At 35.8% G+C, this 20149-nt stretch overlaps 1 protein-coding gene across 18 annotated transcripts in view; it reads left to right on the forward strand.

Moving 5' to 3' along the window:
* PPFIA2 (PTPRF interacting protein alpha 2) overlaps positions 1–20149 on the forward strand; it is a 475760-nt gene that overhangs the window by 345096 nt on the left and 110515 nt on the right. For all 18 annotated transcript variants that reach the window (XR_009565609.1, XM_060306813.1, XM_060306805.1 and 15 more), the window contains one exon: positions 10234–10455. Coding sequence is in view for 17 of the 18 variants with exons in the window: in XM_060306813.1 (XP_060162796.1) it covers positions 10234–10455 (222 nt within the window). In the remaining variant the exon portion in view is untranslated. The remainder of the gene's footprint in view (positions 1–10233; positions 10456–20149) is intronic.

Here is a 20149-nt window from a genome sequence, read left to right on the forward strand (position 1 = left end):
CCCTTACTGGTTCCGTCTTTCATTCTGTTATGTATATTTCTTTCATCCTAATACATTGATGACTCGCATGGAATTTACAATGAACTATCAGCTCTAATTTTTGTTACTTATTATTTTTATGCCTATGAACACTTCCTTTTTATGGATTTGGGGTTTTTTTCTTTATTCTTTGTTCTACATTTCTTTTGTACTACATTTCTCTTTTCCTCACAGAATGAAATATATTTTATTACTTTCCTGTTTTAAGGATTTCTTCATATCCGCTAAAGAATTATTGGTGCTGGATATTTACGTTAATGATTGAAAATCTTAGTGTAACTTCTTTGAGCAGACAATCAATAATTCATCTCTAACCATAAAATTTTATAGAACTATTTTCAAAAATGAAATGGAACTGCTTATTTTTTATCCCTTAAATGCTGATGAATTTTAAGTATATCTGTGCCTCTAATATCTGAATTAATAGTAGGATAAATTCCTAATTTCCACTCTTTAGCATCTTTTTCTATTTTCTCTAGAAAGATTAATAAACCATGAGAAGTAAAATGCATAAAAGAAAAAAGAGCTTTTTGAAATTCATTAGGAGAGAATCCAAGACTTATGTTTTAGTCATGAAAAACATGGGCAGGGAGGTGTCAAAAATGTACAAGTCAAGTTCAGAAATATGTTCAGAATAAAGTTTAAATTATCAGCTGCCATAGTGACTGTAGTTAACAATACTGTATTGTGTATTTGAAAGTTGCTAAGAGAGTAGATCTCAAATGTTCTCACTACAAAGTAAAAATGGTAACCATGTGAGGTGATGACTGTGTTAACTAACCTTACTGTGGTCATCATTTCACAATGTATATATACATCAAATCATCACTTTATATACCTTAAACTTGCACAATGTTATATGTCAGCTATATCTCAGTAAGTCTGGGGAAAAACTGTCTACTGCCAAGTGTAATAGCTCCTGAGGAAAATGAAAAAGGTCAACCAAATATTCATTCCGCATGGGCAGCACCATCAAACTCTAAAAATTTATAATTAACATAGTTCCTAAATCCTCTGGAATAGCTTGTGAAGAAATATCTATCCAAGGGAGAAATCAATTATTGTTATGTTAATATAGCAATTTAAATGCCCTCTATTCTGTACACTAAAGAGGCACTCTCATCACTTAAAAGCACTGTGAAAAACTATCTATTATTATGTTTAACAAACTGCTATTCTTTGGCAGGAGAGCAATGTATGGCCACAAATATATGCCCAAAATAAGTAATAAACATTAAAGGAGCAAAAAATGCAGAATTAAAATGGTCACATTAGTAATTTAATTGTACCACTGTTTTGTAAACATGTTAGAGTATTCTTTAATATATGCTAAAGGTAGAAGTAGAGTGAAAAAAATATTAATGGTTAGGTCATTTTGCCAGTGATTATCAAATTCAAAGAGAGACCCATTTCCATTTTTTACCTGGTATAATATGGAAGAACATGTGTAAATTCCTGGCTTCATCTCATGAGAAGTCACTGTGACTGTGACATGATGAGGCCTCTGGGGCTTCATTTATTCCACTTGGTTTTACACATAGGCTGTCTATTTTGACCCTATTATTTATTTTAAGGTGAATTTATAACAATGCTTTCCTAATTTTACTTCAAATTTTTCCACTCTTATAGATAATTCATCTATATAGTGCTTTTAAAACAGGATAAAAGAAGACTAAATTCCCTGTCATAAACTTTATACAATGAAAGCTAAGTATATTGTCTCTATATTTCTTTTCTTTTTGAATCCTTACTGTTTTTCCTAAAACTCATCATATTCATTAATGGAAACATTCATTCATTCATCCAACAAATATATTTTTGTGGAAGATGCTGTTTTGGTCACTAGAGACATAGAAGGAATCAAAACATTTATTTAGTCAACAAAAGTCTATTGCATCATGTGCCAGGCATCTTTCTAGACACTTGTGATACACCAAAGAGTAAACATATGAAGGCTCTTTACCTCCTGACGCTTATAATCCAGCAAGTTGGAGGAGGTTAGCAGAAAATAAACAATAAATATAAATAAGTAAATCATTTGTCATGTTAGAAGATGATAAATGCTATTGAAGAAAAAAAAAATTAGAGAAACCCAGAAGGATCAAGAGTCCTAGGGAGACATAGGGATGGAGACAGTTTGCACTTTTAAATAAGGTGGTCAAGATTGGCGTCCTTGAAATTGTTGAGGTTTTTAGTCATGTGGGTTACTAGGGGAAGAGCATTCCAAGCAGAAGGAAGAACTAAGCAAAGACTGTAACTTGGGACAGTGATTGACTTTATTAGAGGAACAATGAGTTTGCCAGTGTGGCTGAAGCAAGAGAGCAAATGGGAGAACAGTAGGAGAGAGTTCAGAGAGGTAAAGGCATGGGGGAAGGGGAGGGGAGTGGGGAAGGGGAAGGGGGATGGGGCAGTGGTTATTGCTCACTGTAAGTTTTCGCTCTTGTGCTGAGTAGAATGAAAAACCATTGTAGTGTTTTGAGCAGAGGAATAACTTTATCTATCATGTAACAAGATCACCATGGATCACTCTGGTTGTTTTAAGAATGAACATAAAAGGACAAAGTTAGAAGCAAAGAGACCAGTTAGGAGGTTATTACAGTGATTCTAGTGAGAGTAGATGATGCAGACAAGGGCTGGTGTTGAGCAGGAAAAACCAGCTACCAATCCCAGGTGAGGATTTGCATGGAGGATGGCAAAGATTATAACAGTACCAACCACCAAAAGTCAGAGCCCACATATCTCAGCCTATTGCATCTTCTGGGGTTTCAGAGTCAGCAAAGAGGACTGACAACAAGGAGCTCCTTGACATACAGGAGGTAGCATACATGGGGAAGATTCACATGTACTGCAAAGATAAAGCAAACATGTTTTCCTAATAGATTGCCCCTGCTCTGCTCATAGAATCTTCCTCCAGTTCCCATCTCACCCAGAGTAAAAGTCAAAGTTCTACGGTGATCTCAAGAACCCACATCATCTGCCCATCTATATCCACTCCCATCCTCTTGCTGTAGTTCATTCCATCCTAGCCACACTGGGTCCCCTTGAAAATTCTAAACCCACTTGTGTCTCCCAACCTTTGATCTTTCCAACTGGAACAACACTACTCACAGAAAGGTGAAGAGAGGCAGCAAGATCAGCATCTGTGGGCTGCACAAATCTCCCGTGGCTAGGGAATTGGTCCTTCCTGGTAGCAGAGGCAGGACAATGGACTGCACGCACACCTCTCATGCTGCAGGAGAAGACCCGTTCTCTTCCCATGAGGGGCAGATACACTGGTGGGGCTGGCCAGGTGACATATAGCACATGCAATACAAGGAAGTTCACTGCATACCTAGAACAGGGAAATGGTTTCTCCTAATAAGGAAGAAGAATCTGGGGCCAAGTTATAGCTTGACACCTAGCTTCCATGTAGGGGAATATTCCAGATGCAGGACATTGACTGGGCAATCCTGGAGAGGGTTGGCAGTTTGCATGAAGACTGCTTCCCCAACAGGTGACAGCAGTAGACAGCATGAAAATGAGTCATATTTATTCTATTGCAAAGATAAGGCAAACATGTTTTTCTAATAGACTCAATAGGAGATGGGAGAAAAAGAGAGGACTTGGTGACACCAAAGTTTTTCAGCCTGTGAAAGCATATGGAAGGATGGAGTTTTTACCAACTGAGCTGGTAAAGGTTGAAGGTGAAACAGATTTGGGGAAGAGGCACAGGAATTTGGTTTTGAACATTCTGAGTTTGGTTGGACTGCCTATTTGATATTCAAGCAGGAAAATGGAGTAGTAGTTGAACATACAAGAATATACAGGTTAAGCCTGGGATAGAGAGAAAATTTAGGAATATATATTTTAGTGAGTGAGACAAACAACAAACAAAATGCATATTACATAGCAGGAATAAAAGACCTCTCTGATAAAGTGATATGTGAAGAGATCTTTAAAGATACCTTCTTAGTCACCTTTGATGATCCTCCCCTCTGACTCCACAGGTGATCTCATCCAGTGTGATAATTTTTCATAGAAGACATCCATGCACTGACTACTCCTGACTGCAGGCTCCTGCAGCAGCCTAAGAGACTTAACTTCGACATCTCACAAGTTACCTCAAACTTTGTTTCCAAAACCCAGTTCTTTATTTTACCCCATCCTAATCCCACATCTGTTTCTTCTGAAGATTCCCCCTCTTCTATAAATAGCAACACCATTCTTCTAATTGAAGACCAAAATTCTTAAAGTCCTGCTTGAGTCTATGCTTTTGGTCTCATATCACATCTAATCCATTGAAAGAATATGACCAATTCTCCCAACCTTCACTGCTAACACCCTGGTGCAAGCCAGCATTATCATCCACCTGGATTACTTAAGCCTCTATAATTCATCTCTTTAATTTTATCCTTTACTCCTACAGTCTGGCTTTTACAAGAAAGCAGAGGGATGCGTTGAAAATGTGAGATCATGCCACTCCTCTGCTCAGCACCTTCATAGGGTCGCCATCTCACCCAGAGTAAAAGTCAAAGTCCTGCAATGATCTCAAGAACCCACATCATCTCAAGAACTCATATCATCCTTCCACCTACACCCCCTCCCATCTTCTTGCTGTAGCCTATTCAATTCTAGCTACAACGGGTGGCTTTAAAAATCCTATACCCACTTGTGTCTCCCAGTTTTTGATTTTCCTGTTTCCTTTGTCAAGTAAACACATAATTTATGCTTTCATTCTGGGTTTGGCTCAATGTTTTCTTTGCATAATCAATTCCCCTAGTATATGCTTGACCCAAATACTGCACGAGACATACTGAATAATTTTTCATTGTCTCTCTGAAATTCAAATTTACCTGGGTAGGTAAAAATTCGGGAGATGGATGATGGTGAGAGCAGCACAACAATGTGAATATACTTAGTGCCACTGAACTGTACAGTTAAATATGATTAAAGTAGTATGTTTTATATTATGTGACTTTTACCACAATAATGGTAAATTTCTTTTAATTAAAAGAAAATAATAAAGTACATTCCAAAGGAAAAAAAATGTTTAACTGGGTAACCTGTATTTCATCTGGCAACTCTAACTGTGGGGAAGTGGGAAGGAAAAATGGAGGCTGAGCAGGCAAGCAAAAATTGTCCACTACAGGCAGGTAAGAAAGGCTTTACACAGACCACCAGGACCATGAGATGAGCAGGTTGCCAGCAAATGTTTACAGGTAACTTCCCTGTTCAAAAACCTTTGATGACTCTGTCATTCTGTTTAGTACCCAAAGTTCATGCTATTTCATATGAGAAGCTAAGGACATCTTAATGTATGCTGGCCCTCCCTTTCAGGTCTCATATCCTCCCATTTCCCCACAGCACATCTTTTGCTCTGCACATAGGGCTACTCATAATCCCTCTGCAGAGAATGCCTCCCTGCCTTTGCTCATGTTGTTTCCCCTTCCTGGAATAACTACCCCCTCCCTTATTTTACTTGAAATATAATTGCTTACCTTTAAAAACCCAACTCAAAGAGTGTCACAAAAGGTATCTTCTTTCTGCTCCCATAACACAAATATGTAAGCAAAACATAACTCTATGATAATATTTCATTGCAGTACTTAATACCTGCTTGTTTGTGTGTCACTTCTCTGCTAGATGAAAATTTCCTTAATGGCAGGAATGTATCATCATATTTTTTAAAAATCCTAAAAGCTAATTTCTTCCATTTGGCACATAGTAGGTGCTCAATAAATAATTATTGATTGAATCAAAATATATATTTAAAACATTTTATCATCTGAGCCTTTATTGCCTTTGAAAACTAGTAATTTAAGTGTATACTTCTACACTTTAAAAGAAAAAAAATTGAAGTCTTTATAAACTTATGTTAAGAAATAACTTCTTGGTATAACACCAAAAGCACATAAAGGAGAAAAATGATAAATTGGACTTCATTAAAATTAAAAACACTTTCAAACTGTGCCATCAGGAAAGTAAAAAAGATAATTGAAATACTGGAAATAACTATTTATAAGTCATATATCTGACAAAGGACTTGTATCCAAAGTATATATAAGCAATTCTTATAACTCAATAATAAAAGCCAAATAACCCAATTAGTAAATGGGCAAATACTTTGAATGGACATTTCCCCAAAGTAAATACACAAGACGTCAGTAGGCATAAGAAAAGATGCTCAACATAATTAGTCATTAGGGATTGCAAATCAAAACCACAAGGAGATTCCACTTCATACCCACCAGAATGACTATAATAAAAAGACAAGTTTTGGTGAGGATGTGGGGAATTGGAACTCTCGTGATTGCTGGTGGGAATGTAAAATGAGGCAACCACTTTGGGAAATATTTCTTCAAAATGTTAAACATAGAATTATCATATGATCCAGCAATTCTTCTCCTAGGAGAAGAATTCTTCTCCTAGGAATCTCCTAGGAGTTCCACAAGAACTGTAAACGTATGTCCACACAAAGGCTTGTACACAAATGTTCACAGGTACATTATTCACAGTAGTCAAAAGGTGGAAACCATTGAAATGTCTATTAACTGATGAATATATAAATTACATGTAGAATATTCACATAGTAAAACACTACTCAGCAATAAAAGATATGAAATACTGATAATATGCCACCACATGAATGACTCTCAGAAACATTATGTTCAGTGAATAAAGCCAATCACAAAAGACTATTCTGTGATTCCATTTATGTGAAAGGTACATAATATGCAAATCTGTATTGAAAGAAAGTAGATTAGTGGCTGCCTCGGGCTGGGGGTGGGGGTCTGCTCTTAGGGGACTGCTAATGGGTATGAGGTTTCTGTTAGGGGTAATGAGAATATTCTCAAATTAGATTACATCGATAGTTGCACAACTCTTTAAGTATTCTAAACACCGTTGACATTTACACTTGAAATGGTTGAACTTTATGGTATGTAAATTAGATCTCGATAAAGCTATTTAAAATAAGCATTGATTTTTCCTTTAATTTTCTCATTTGCCCTTTATGTTAAAGTGCCACAATTTATTTTAAAGGTAGACCAAGATAATAATGATTTGGAACCAAGTTGTATATTCTTTTTCTAAGGTATACACCACAGGTTTAAGATGACCTTTCCACTCTGAAATTATGAAAACATATATTAAGCTCAGCACAAAATATATTTAAGGTGATTTGAACAGATGAAATATCACACATTTTTAAACATATAATGTCAATAAGCACTTCAGAGAAAAATTGACTGTTCAAAAATTTTCCATGGGTAGTACTAAATTCCAAAGTAGCATAAAGACTATGCAGTACACATCTGTTACTTAAAGGAATTGAAGAGGTTAACGTTTTGAAAGTGTTTTATTTTCGTTGTCTGATTACTGTTTATATTTACTTAAATTTCTCTTACCTTGAGCCCATTAAAAAATTTGCAACTTTTAGACAAGATTTTAATGGACTTCAGGTGCACAGATTTGGAATAATCATTTTTCTAATTAGAAAATTAACATCATTCAGTTGCACTGAACAAATATTTGTAGAATTTATACACGTGTGTGTGTGTGTGTACTGTTGTATGTATATTCATATAGCTATACATACACACACTACATTCTTGTTACTTGTCAATACCATCCGGCATGTGTTATTCTATCGTTTTGATTTTTATGTTCTGATTAAAAGTAATATGGTAAAGGGTAGATGAAATGACCTCGGAATTCAAAGTTCTGCATTTTAATTCAAATCAACTTCGTATAAGTCTCAGTTTCTCCAAAGTTCTTAAGGACTCAAATCTTAAATGTAATTTTTCAATGACAAAAAACATTTTTCACTGCAAAAATGTATTTTCTAATGACTTTTGTAGTTTCTAAAAATTGCCATTTTTTAGTTGACTAGAGGAAATTCTCAATGTGAGGAGGCAGAAATTCTATTAAAGCTGAAGGTTGCCTCATTACTTGTAAGCAGTGTACAGAGTTCGAAGATATTTGCTGTTATTACAGAAATCCTGTAATATCATACCTCAGTTATCCCAAATTTGGACATAATTGATTGGCAGTTCGCTCTAGCCTTTCTCCCTAAACCAGTGCTCAATTGCTGTCTAATGAATATAAATAGGCTTTTCCCAGTTCAATGTACAGATAATGGTATCTTATATAAATGTCACTATCAATGTTTTTGGGTTTTGTGTTCATAAAAACTGTCTAAAATGTTGGTTTTTTATTAGCTTCACAATAATACTGCTCTGCATTGTATGTGGTATTGCGCGCCCCAACGGAGGGGTTTAACTTTGGAAAGGCAGTTCCCTTCCACTAAGAGCAATTGCTAGGCATGTTCTCAGCTCTGATCCCTCCGCAAGCAAGCAGTCCCAGCAGCTAGGGAAATCAAGACTCTGAAGGAGCAACTGGTCAACTGACCTTTGATCCTTTCCAACACTCTTACACCTTTCACTAGATAAGAAAAAGTTTGACACTTGCAATACAAAAGTTCAGTCATATTTTCAAAGTACTAATTCTGCAAATCCAACTGGTATCTTAAGATGCTATCTTAAGACTGACTCTATCTTTCTCTGCCCTTTTAATTGATTTGTCCAACTGTTTCTCCACGTGTTAGGCAACTGGACTTACCAATACCTCTTGCCATTTGTTTGCTTTCCCATTCTCTCTATTTTATCTTTCTCGCTGCTTTTGTGATGCTTTCTATACTCCTCCTTTTATCCTACAGTCAGTTTTGTCTAATAGGACATTTGCATTCCAAAATATCATGAGTTATGCAAAATTTCAAAATAAAAATCACAGGGCTTATGGGGGAAAGGGGTTTGCAGTACAACACTAAAACCTTTATCAATGACTTTTAAAATAAATAGAATACTATTTCTAAATACTATTTCTAGTATTTCTAATACTAAAAATAGTAGCACAGTTTTACACATGTTAAATGGTTAAGGATTGCATAACTGCTGTGATAAATTTAACTCTTTACTTTGAAAAAGATCCAAAGTTTGCTGATCACAGTGGATGTCAGAAGGGTTATAGCTGTGATCTATTGTGAAATGTTGGAAGGCGGAGTATCTAAAATCAGACAGGTGTAACACAGATATGGATGGGCTGACTCAAAGCGCTTGATGAAGTGTGAGGTTGGTGTTAGATGTTTGAGGAAAGTGCATGTGTACATTTTGTATATTCCTACACTGATTGATTCAGCTAGGTCTGGTTTTCTATGTTCAGCCAGTGATTATCAGGAATGAGATTGTACATAAGAAAACACAAAAGTTACATTATGTTCAAATTCTTTCTTTTTTTTTTTTTCAAATTGTTTCTTAATGTATCTGTCATGCTAGAATGAATTCATATTTTCCAAACAAGCATTCTAACAGAATTGATAGTACTTTTTTTTCTTTTTCTCCATACTTTCCTATTTCTAGTTTATTGTGATCTTTTTCTCTTAGCACTTATTTCTCCCCAGTTCCTGCACTGTCTTCACCACAAAATTTCTCCAGTGCAGCTAGGCTGTAGGTCATCCTTCTGAAGACATGAGTTACCCTGGTTTCCAGGCAGCCCCTTCAAAAAGAGGAAAAATCAATCTCAAAGTATTTAAACTCTTCAGCCTCTTTCCTGTGGATTGTGTGCACTCATTACTTTTATGTTGATAGCAATATAGAAAGCAAGACTTTTCTATGCTATACCTTTGTTCCAGCTAGGTCAGATTCACAGCAGGAATAACTTTCTTTAAAAGAAAAGTGTAAGTTTTCTTTTACTGAGAGTCGTTGAAAATAAGACTTGCAAATTCACAAAGGATCTTGAATAAAAATAGAAAATATTACATAGTTTCTGTGCCCTTATTTATTATTTAATAATAACATGCTGTGTTACATAAATATTTATTTATAATAAATTTTATATGTAATTGATTAAAAATAGCTGCCACTTATTGAATGTTTATGCTATATCCATGTTTTGTGCTAAACTGTGTATAATGTAGCATATATAATAGTTTCCAGTTCAAATGCATGTATTAACCTATTTGAAAATTACTGATCTACTTTTATATTTTAATGTCAATTAAGAGTTTTCTCAGAAACTTAGTTTTCCTCCAAAGCTAGTTCTGTTAGAGTTCTTATTTCTCAGTATGAAATCTTTATCAGTCTCATATCTTTAAGTTCATGAATTTTAAATTAATGATGAAGAAAACTCTAAGTGCAGTTTCTTTCTCTTTTCCTGCAGCGTTTGTCCAATGGTTCTATAGATTCAACTGATGAAACAAGTCAAATAGTTGAACTACAAGAATTGCTTGAAAAACAAAACTATGAAATGGCCCAAATGAAAGAACGTTTAGCAGCCCTTTCTTCCCGAGTGGGAGAGGTGGAACAGGAAGCAGAGACAGCAAGAAAGGATCTCATTAAAACAGAAGAAATGAACACTAAGTATCAAAGGGACATTAGGGAGGTAAGTGATTCGCAACACTTTCAGTCTTTGCTTCCTGAATGCTGTCTCTGAGATGCTTTTTCCATAATTTCCCCTAATGGCATATACTCTTTACCTTTTCTCAAAAGACCGTAAATCAGTATGCATTATATTAGTTATGAAACTTGTTCACTAAGGCAAAAATAGTTTACTTCATCACCCCTTTATTTTTACTTTTTTATTTTTTTTCTGCTTTACAACAAAATGAATCAGTTATGTATATACATATGTTCCCATATCTCTTCCATCTTGCGTCTCCCTCCCTCCCACCCTCCCTATCCCACCCCATAAATATGTATGGAAAGAAAATGTTGGTATCAAATCTCAGAAGTAATAAAAACTACAGGTTTTCAAATGAATTTTTAAATGTTTTAAGCTGTTAATTTTAAATAACCCTAGATTCGGGTACGAATAATGAATTGCTATACTCTTAGCAGATGGGAATACTCAAAGACATTACTTTAAAAATATCCCTCTTATTTTGGTTTTCTATCTGTGAATGTGAAAGTACATGTGTGAAAGTGGGAACCTTTCTTTCTCTATATGTTCAGTTCTTACTAAACTTAACATCACTTCATCTATTTGAAAAAGTGGGTACTTTAAAGTTACGACAAAAATTACAAGGAGATGTCTTATTTGTGATATTGCCAAATCATCGTACCAGCTGAGGTGAAAAGTTTAGAATCTTTTCACTGTTATCACTCTATTTAATTAAAAAGAAAATTATCTATATTTATGAAAATTTTATTTTGTGACTTTTCACCTTTTCCATTTTTACATGTTCTTTTAAATCATATTTTTATTTTTTTATCTTTTGTACATCATTAACTAGCTGTTATTGGAGTTGACTCTATGTATCCAATTCTTTTCTTCCAATTCTCCTTTGAGCCCATTTTATCATACTTTTGCCTCCACGGTCCCATCAAAACTGTTCTTATCCAGTTTGACCTCCATGTTGCTGAATCCAGGAGACACTTCTCAGTCCTTGGAAGCACTTGATCTAATTACCACTTCCTGGTGTATTTCTTCACTTGGCTAATAGTACACTACACTGTTCCTGATTTTCCTTCATTTTTACTTGCTACCCCCATCTCAGCCTCCTTTACTGGCTCTACTTCTCATCCCCAACCGTGGAATGCCTTTCCTCCTCAATTTACCTTAACTCCCCTGGTAAATTCATGCCGTTTCATGGCTCCAAAAACTACTCGTGGTCTTATGATTCCCACTTTATATCTCCACATTATCCATCTCTCCTGACTTCCAGATGCCTGTATCTAGATCTCTGACGGGTATCTCAAAATTAACATTCTCAAGACTGTTTTCCTGATATTCCCCCCAAGAAGCCAGACTTACTTGCAGTCTTACATATCTCAGCTGACGGCAACTCCATTATTGGTGCTTAGATCAAAAACCTTGGAACTGTCCTTGGTACCTCTCTTTCACTCACACACTGCATTTGCTTCATCCATAAATCTTATTACTTCCAACTTCAAAATATATCCGTCCTGTGACCTCTTCACACACTCTTCATGGCTCTGCCTTATTTCACACAACCACCATCTCTCATTGGATTATTCTAATAGTCTATACTCAACACAGCAGCCTGAGTGACCTCTTGCAGTGTAAGTCAGCTCAAGTCACTTTCTCCTTAAAACTCTTCAATGGCTACCTATTCTACTTACAGTAAAATCAAAGTCCTTGCAGTGGTCAACAACCCTGTACAGTCTCTACTCCCACCCTCTGACCTCTGGGAACTCACCTACTACTCTTTCACTTTAATCCACTCAGTTCAGTTACTGTGGCCTCTTAAGCAAGCCAGATCTATTCTGTTGCATTTTCTTTTCCTTCTGCCTTTTACTCAAATGTCTTAGTGAAGTGCTCCCTAACCGTGGTATTTACACATATACACTCTCCTTCTTCTTTCATTTTTTAAAAATCTCACAGAATTACTGCCATCTGACACAGTATGTACTTTGCTGATTTACTTGTTTGTCATATGCTTTCCTCTCCACTGTATATAAAGATTCATAAGAGCTGGGGTTTTTTGTTTTGTCTAGTTTTGTTCATTGCTCTATTTTAATCGCATACACAACTACTGAGTATATACTAGGCACTCAAAAGCTCTTGTTGAAAGGATGGATATTAATGGGTGTTAGGTGTAAACATCAAAAGGCATGGATGAAATCAGACTATGTCCCCAAACAATGCCTACTATCTCAGAGTAAGATAATCCATGAAGTGGTTCTGTCACCGCACAGATAATGATACACCTTTTTATGAGTTAACAGTTCGGGAATGCATCTCTCATCTTCACTCCTCCCACAACCCAAACTCAGAGAATTTATAAAGTACATTCAGTTTAACCCCTCTTCTATATTACTGTTAAGGAACACTAAGATTTTTGACTAGTAAACCACCAGGGCCATTTCTTGAGCTTTTGCTCATTTCCTATTTCTTCATTCTGTTTAGCTGTTTTTAGCTGTTTTTCTTTCACTTAACACTCACCTATTCTATTAATGCTTGTTTAATCCAGTGTCATTTGCAGATAGAGCCCAGTATCTCCAGCTCTCCCTTTCTTATGACCTAAGTAAAAATAACCCTTTGATTCTAATAGTCTTTGGATGTAGGTGACAAAAAGCTAAGTCAGATTTAAAATGTCAATCATCTATCTGATGCCAAATTTTTTTTTATAATTAGGAATACCTTCTCATAGGTAAGGTGTTCTGCTTTCACCAGGAATTCTTTGTTTTTTTCAATTTATTTATTTATTTGTTTTTATTTTTGGCTGTGTTGGGTCTTCATTGCTGTGTGCGGGCTTTCTCTAGTTGCGGTGAGCAGGGGCTACTCTTCGTTGTGGTGCGTGGGCTTCTCATTACGGTGGCTTCTCTCATTGTGGAGCACAGGCTCTAGGCACGCGGGCTTCAGTAGTTGTGGCATGCAAGCCTCAGTAGTTGTGGCTCGTGGGCTTTAGAGCACAGGCTCAGTAGTTGTGGCGTATGAGCTTAGTTGCTCCACAGCATGTGCGATCTTCCCGGACCAGGGATGGAACCTGTGTCCCCTGCATTGGCAGGCGGATTCTTAACCACTGTGCCACCAGGGAAGCCCCTCACCAGGTCACCAGGGAAGCCCCTGACCAGGCCCTCACCAGGCCCCTCTTTTACAATATAACTATTCTTATCAGCTCTATGAGTTCTGGGTAGTTATATCTTAGAAGAGTTTCACAAGAAAGGAGTATTTCTCATCACTCACCTTTGAGGGGGCTTGCAAACACAAATGTCTTCAAAGCCAGGTAAACAATATAAATGTGTGAAGTGCCAGGTGTAACAGTAGGAAGTGATAGGGTTAATGAGACCTGAACAAGGAGCCTATACTCGGTCTGCCTTTCTAGATGCATCACGTGTGTGTGTGTGTGTGTGTGTGTGTATTAAGCACACTGTGAAGACCAAATAAAATATTTCCCATAAGATTCAGGATGCAAGCCATGGGAGCCTGGTTTATATTTAATTTCTTTAATTCCTTCTGTCCTTTAGGGAAGGTACTTGTAATTGTGCCATTTTTCTCAGGTGATGTAAAGTAACTTGTCCAAGGCCTAACCACTATTCTCCCCAACACACTACCTTCCCCACCCCCCAGCACCAGGAAGAATAGAGGACTACCCCAGCTTCAAAATCTGTGCTTCTTCCACTATGAGCAGCTTCCAAAATCAACAAGATGCAATCATTTACTCAGTGATAGCAACTATCATAAAAAATGCAGCTGCACTATAACTGCTTCCTAAATAATCAATCTTTTGATCTTTTCAATAAGCAAGAAAATGTGAAAATCACATACTTTAAAAAGGTATCACATAACACTGAAAACTCCATACTTCGCTTTTATGTATTCTTGAGCTGTGGTCACAACAAAGTCTACTAGATTGCATGATTTTAAGTAGAAAAGACAAACAAGGTGATTCTCCTTGCTACCCCTATAGCACTGCTAACCCAGTATGATTTATATATGATATAAGCAATAACTATTTGTTGAATTAATTAGGAAAAAGAATAGAGAATAGGAAAAAACTGACCACATAATTAAAAACTGAAATGCATTTTGCTGTGCATGTGCATAGTCTAATATATCTGAAACAAATTGTGTAAATATATTTCATTCATGGTTTTAGAATATATTTTTGCAATTATTCTTTGTCAAGAAATAAATCTATTCAAAGTTTACTTTTCTTTTTTTTCTTTTTAAGCCAGGGTGATGATTACATCTGTTTAATGTCTTGTATATTTACAAAGTTTACTTTTGTTTGAAGTTTTGTCTTAAGCGCTCCTTAAATTGACTGTCACTTCTTGGAGTAAGGGTTAAAGCTTGGCACAGTACCCAGACTACAAAATATAGTCAGTTCTCATACGGAGGCTTAGTTTACCTCTCCACTCTTTTTTTTTTTTTTTTAATTGGGGTATAGTTGCTTTACAATGGTGTGTTAATTTCTGCTGTACAACGAAGTGAATCAGCTATATGTATACATATATTCCTCTCCCTCTTGGACCTCCCCCCCATCCCATCCCTCTAGGTAACCACAGGGCACTGAGCTGAGCTCCCTGTGCTATATGGCAGGTTCCCACCAGCTGTCTGTTTTACACATGGTAGGGTATATATATCAATCCCAATCTCCCAATTCATCCGACCCCCCTTTCCCCCTGCCCCATGTCCACACGTCTGTTCTCCACGTCTGCATCTCTATTCCTGCCCTGCAAATAGGTTCATCTGTAACATTTTTCTAGATTCCACATATATGCGTTAATATACGATATTTGTTCCACTCTAATCAAGAAGGCTACTAATTGGGTATTTGGATACTAATATCTCATTAAATATATTGATATTCAAAGAGTTAGAATTTCCTGTGAAGTATTTCAGTTATATTTTGTTTTGTGAATACAGCTTATCACTCCAACTTCTTATTAAGAGCTCTTTGAACGTAGACTATGTGATTATATGAGTGAATACATATCAATTTTGTCTTTTCTATTATCTGAAACATGGAGTTATATTTTTCACTTTACTAGCTCTAAGTTACTATAGAATTATATTTATTTGATATAATAAAATCCAGTTTTAACATAAACTTCAAGTTAAGAGAAAATTAATCCTTTATACAGTTTTTCAACTTTTTTTAGGCAGCAGTTTTCAGGAACTAGAAAAAGCTTTCTTTTTTAAAATTTCCAAGTAACACACAGCGAAAAGATACTTCTCCAACATGTAAATTCAAAATTTATTCTTGGCAACACAGCCTGCAGTTATAAATTGAATCTCCCATATGAATCACTGAATTAAAAATGAAATACCAAAGTCACATCCAATGACTCCTACATGTAATATACGCCATTGTCAGATCAGCTAATTATAGGCATAATAGTAAGAAAAAGATAATACATAAATAATAATAAAAAGCTATTATTTATTTAGTGTGTATTGTACATGGTAATAAAAAAGAATAATAATAAAAAAGAAGCTAGAATTTACTGAGTGTATATTGTACATAAGACATCATGCAAAGCACTTAAAATATATCACAACAATGTCATGTATTAACATCCCAACCAAAAACCGAAAAAAAAAAATATAAGAAAAAAGAAAGCACATTAAGTTTAGAAAAGCTAAGCAGTGTTTACCCATAACAGGGTTAATAAGTATCAAAAACTAGAATTTAAAGCAAGTATGTACTACTTCGTGCTCATGTTCTAAAGAAACACGTGTATGCCTTTAACTGAATTTATGGCTATTATAATTTTGTAAGATGTTTATATATGTAGGCTAAATTTAGAATTTTTTCTTGGGCTACAAAATTGACATAACATTCCTAGAGTTCTGTGTGAAAATGAAATTAACAATACAGAATTAATAATTGTAAGCAGCACTTTGAAGGAATAGTCTAAGATTGAAAACTCTACCCTCATTGGACTAAAAAATATAGGAAACAGAAAAAGTCAAAATCTTAAGCAAAAGCTTTTTAAATAGTAGCTTTTGTTTGGATGGCTAAAATCTAGGGATGCATATATAATGTTGAAAAAAATTAGTTTGGATAATTTTTGCCAAATTGATGGATTAATTGTTGCATACATTTGAACATTAATATTAACATAATTAACCAAGTAGTCTTTAGTTTGGTCTTGAAGTTCAGCAAGACTAAGGTAGTCAAAAAGGCAACAAAATCTCATTCCAGATAGAAATGTTGCAGAGTGTGTTAGTTTCCTAGGGCTGCCATAACAAATTACAATAAAAGGGATGGCTTAAAACAACAGTAATTTATTCTCTCATAGTTCTGGAGACTATAAGTCCAAAATCAAGGTATCAACAGAGCCATACAGTATTCCCTCTGAAGGCTCTGGTGAAGTATTCTTTATTGCATCCTCTAGCTTCTGGTGGTTGCTAGCAATCCTTGGTGTTCTTGGCTGGTGGCAGTATAAAGACAATCTCTGTCTCCTTTTTCACATTGCACTTTTCTCTGTTTATCTTCGTCCCCAAATCTTCCTTTCCCTATAAGAACACCAGTCACTAGATTTAAGGCCCACCCTATCCTGTATGATCTCATCTTAACTTGATTACATCTGTAAAACCTTATTTACAAAGGATATCACGTTCCCAAGTCCTAAGTGAACATGAATTTTTCACTATTCCTCTCAGTACATAGAGATATTGTACATAAAGAAAGTGTCAGGACATTAAGCTATGTGTTTGCAAGGCTTTGTAGCTCAGATTTCACATTGAAGATGGAGGGAGCATACAAAGGTATTGTCAAGAAGCAAGTTGGTCAGCAGGTTGGGAATAAGTAAGCAGGAAAAAAGACTAATGGCAAGATGACAGATTAGGCTATTAAGTGGGAGTTAGGGTAGAGGAGTTTTCAAGGATGATCCTAAATTTCTATGCAGCACGGTGTCATTCCCTAGTCAAGTAATACTAGGTAGGGGGAGGCAGGGAGACTAAGGAAAACATGATGAGTTTCTTTATAGAATACGATTTTTTAATTAATTTTAATTTTTTTATATACACATAATTTTCAAAGTCAAATACTATCAAGAAAGTACAAATCTAAACACACATGTGCACAAAACACATACATATACAAAAAGCCACCACTTACCTCCCATCTCACTTCCCTGAAATTCTTTTTTTTTCTCCCCCACTGTGTCCAAATTTCTTTTTTTTTTTTAACATCTTTATTAGAGTATAATTGCTTTACAATGGTGTGTTAGTTTCTGCTTTATAACAAAGTGAATCAGTTATACGTATACATATGTTCCCATATATCTTCCCTCTTGCGTCTCCCTCCCTCCCTCTCACCCTCCCTATCCCACCCCTCTAGGCGGTCACAAAGCACCGAGCTGATCTCCCTGTGCTATGAGGCTGCTTCCCACTAGCTATCTATTTTACATTTGGTAGTGTATATATGTCCATGCCACTCTCTCGCTTTGTCACAGCTTACCATTCCCCCTCCCCATATCCTCAAGTCCATTCTCTAGTAGGTCTGTGTCTTTATTCCCATCTTACCCCTAGATTCTTCATGACCTTTTTTTTTTTCTTAGATTTCATATATATGTGTTAGCATACGGTATTTGTTTTTCTCTTTCTGACTTACTTCACTCTGTGTGACAGGCTCTAGGTCCAACCACCTCACTACAAATAACTCAATTTCGTTTCTATTTATGGCTGAGTAATATTCCATTGTATCTATGTGCCACATCTTCTTTATCCATTCATCTGCTAATGGACACATAGGTTGCTTCCATGTCCTGGCTATTGTAAATAGAGTTGCAATGAACATTTTGGTACATGACTCTTTGAATTATGGTTTTCTCAGGGTATAAGCCCAGTGGTGGGATTGCTGGGTCATACGGTAATTCTATTTTTAGTTTTTTAAGGAAGCTCCATACTGTTCTCCATAGTGGCTGTATCAATTTACATTCTCACCAGCAGTGCAAGAGTGTTCCCTTTTCTCCACACCCTCTTCAGCATTTATTGTTTCTAGATTTTTTGATGATGGCCATTCTGACTGGTGTGAGATGATATCTCATTGTAGTTTTGATTTGCATTTCGCTAATGATTAATGATGTTGAGCATTCTTTCATGTGTTTGTTGGCAATCTGTATATCTTCTTTGGAGAAATGTCTATTTAGGTCTTCTGCCCATTTTTGGATTGGGTTGTTTGTTTTTTTGTTATTGAGCTACATGAGCTACTTGTAAATATCAGAGAGTAATCCTTTGTCAGTTGCTTCATTTGCAAATATTTTCTCCCATTCTGAGGGATGTCTTTTGGTCTTGTTTATGGTTTCCTTTGCTGTGCAAAAGCTTTTAAGTTTCTTAGGTCCCATTTGTTTATTTTTGTGTCTATTTCCATTTCTCTAGGAGGTGGATCAAAAAGGATCTTGCTGTGATTTATGTCATAGAGTGTTCTGCCTATGTTTTCCTCTAAGAGTTTGATAGTTTCTGGCCTTACAGTTAGGTCTTTAATCCATTTTGAGTTTATTTTTGTGTATGGTGTTAAGGAGTGTTCTAATTTCATACTTTTACATGTACCTGTCCAGTTTCCCCAACACCACTTACTGAAGAGGTTGTCTTTTCTCCACTGTATATTCTTGCCTCCTTTATCAAAAATAAGGTGACCATTTGTGCGTGGGTTTATCTCTGGGCTTTCTATCCTGTTCCGTTGATCTGTATTTCTGTTTTTGTGCCAGTATCATACTGTCTTGATTACTGAAGCTTTGTAGTATAGTCTGAAGTCAGGGAGCCTGATTCCTCTAGCTCCATTTTTCATTCTCAAGATTGCTTTGGCTATTCGGGGTCTTTTGTGTTTCCATACAAATTGCAAAAATTTTTGTTCTAGTTCTGTGAAAAATGCCACTGGTGGTTTGATAGGGATTGCATTGAATCTGTAGATTGCTTTGGGTAGTAGAGTCATTTTCACAATGTTGATTTTTCCAATCCAAGAACATGGTATATCTCTCCATATATTTGTATCATCTTTAATTTTTTTCTTCAGTATCTTATAATTTTCTGCATACAGGTCTTTTGTCTCCTTAGGTAGGTTTATTCCTAGATATTTTATTCTTTTTCTTGCAATGGTAAATGGGAGTGTTTTCTTAATGTCACTTTCAGATTTTTCATCATTAGTATATAGGAATGCCAGAGATTTCTGTGCATTAATTTTCTATCCTGCTACTTGACCAAATTCATTGATTAGCTCTAGCAGTTTTCTGGTAGCATCTTTAGAATTCTTTATGTATAGTATCATGTCATCTGCAAACAGTGACAGCTTTAGTTCTTCTTTTCCGATTTGCATTCCTTTTATTTCTTTTTCTTCTCTGATTGCTGTGGCTAAAACTTCCAAAACTATGTTGAATAAGAGTGGTGAGAGTGGGCAACCTTGGCTTGTTCCTGATCTTAGTGGAAATGGTTTCAGTTTTTCACCATTGAGGACGATGTTGGATGTGGGTTTGTCATATATGGCCTTTATTATGTTGAGGAAAGTTCCCTCTATGCCTACTTTCTGTAGGTTTTTTTTTTTATCATAAATGGGTGTTGAATTTTGTCAAAAGCTTTCTCTGCATCGATTGAGATGATCATATGGTTTTTCTCCTTCAATTGGTTAATATGGTGAATCACGCTGTTTAATTTGCGTATAATGAAG

This window comes from Globicephala melas, chromosome 10, assembly GCF_963455315.2.
Source record: "Globicephala melas chromosome 10, mGloMel1.2, whole genome shotgun sequence".
NCBI lineage: Eukaryota > Metazoa > Chordata > Mammalia > Artiodactyla > Delphinidae > Globicephala > Globicephala melas.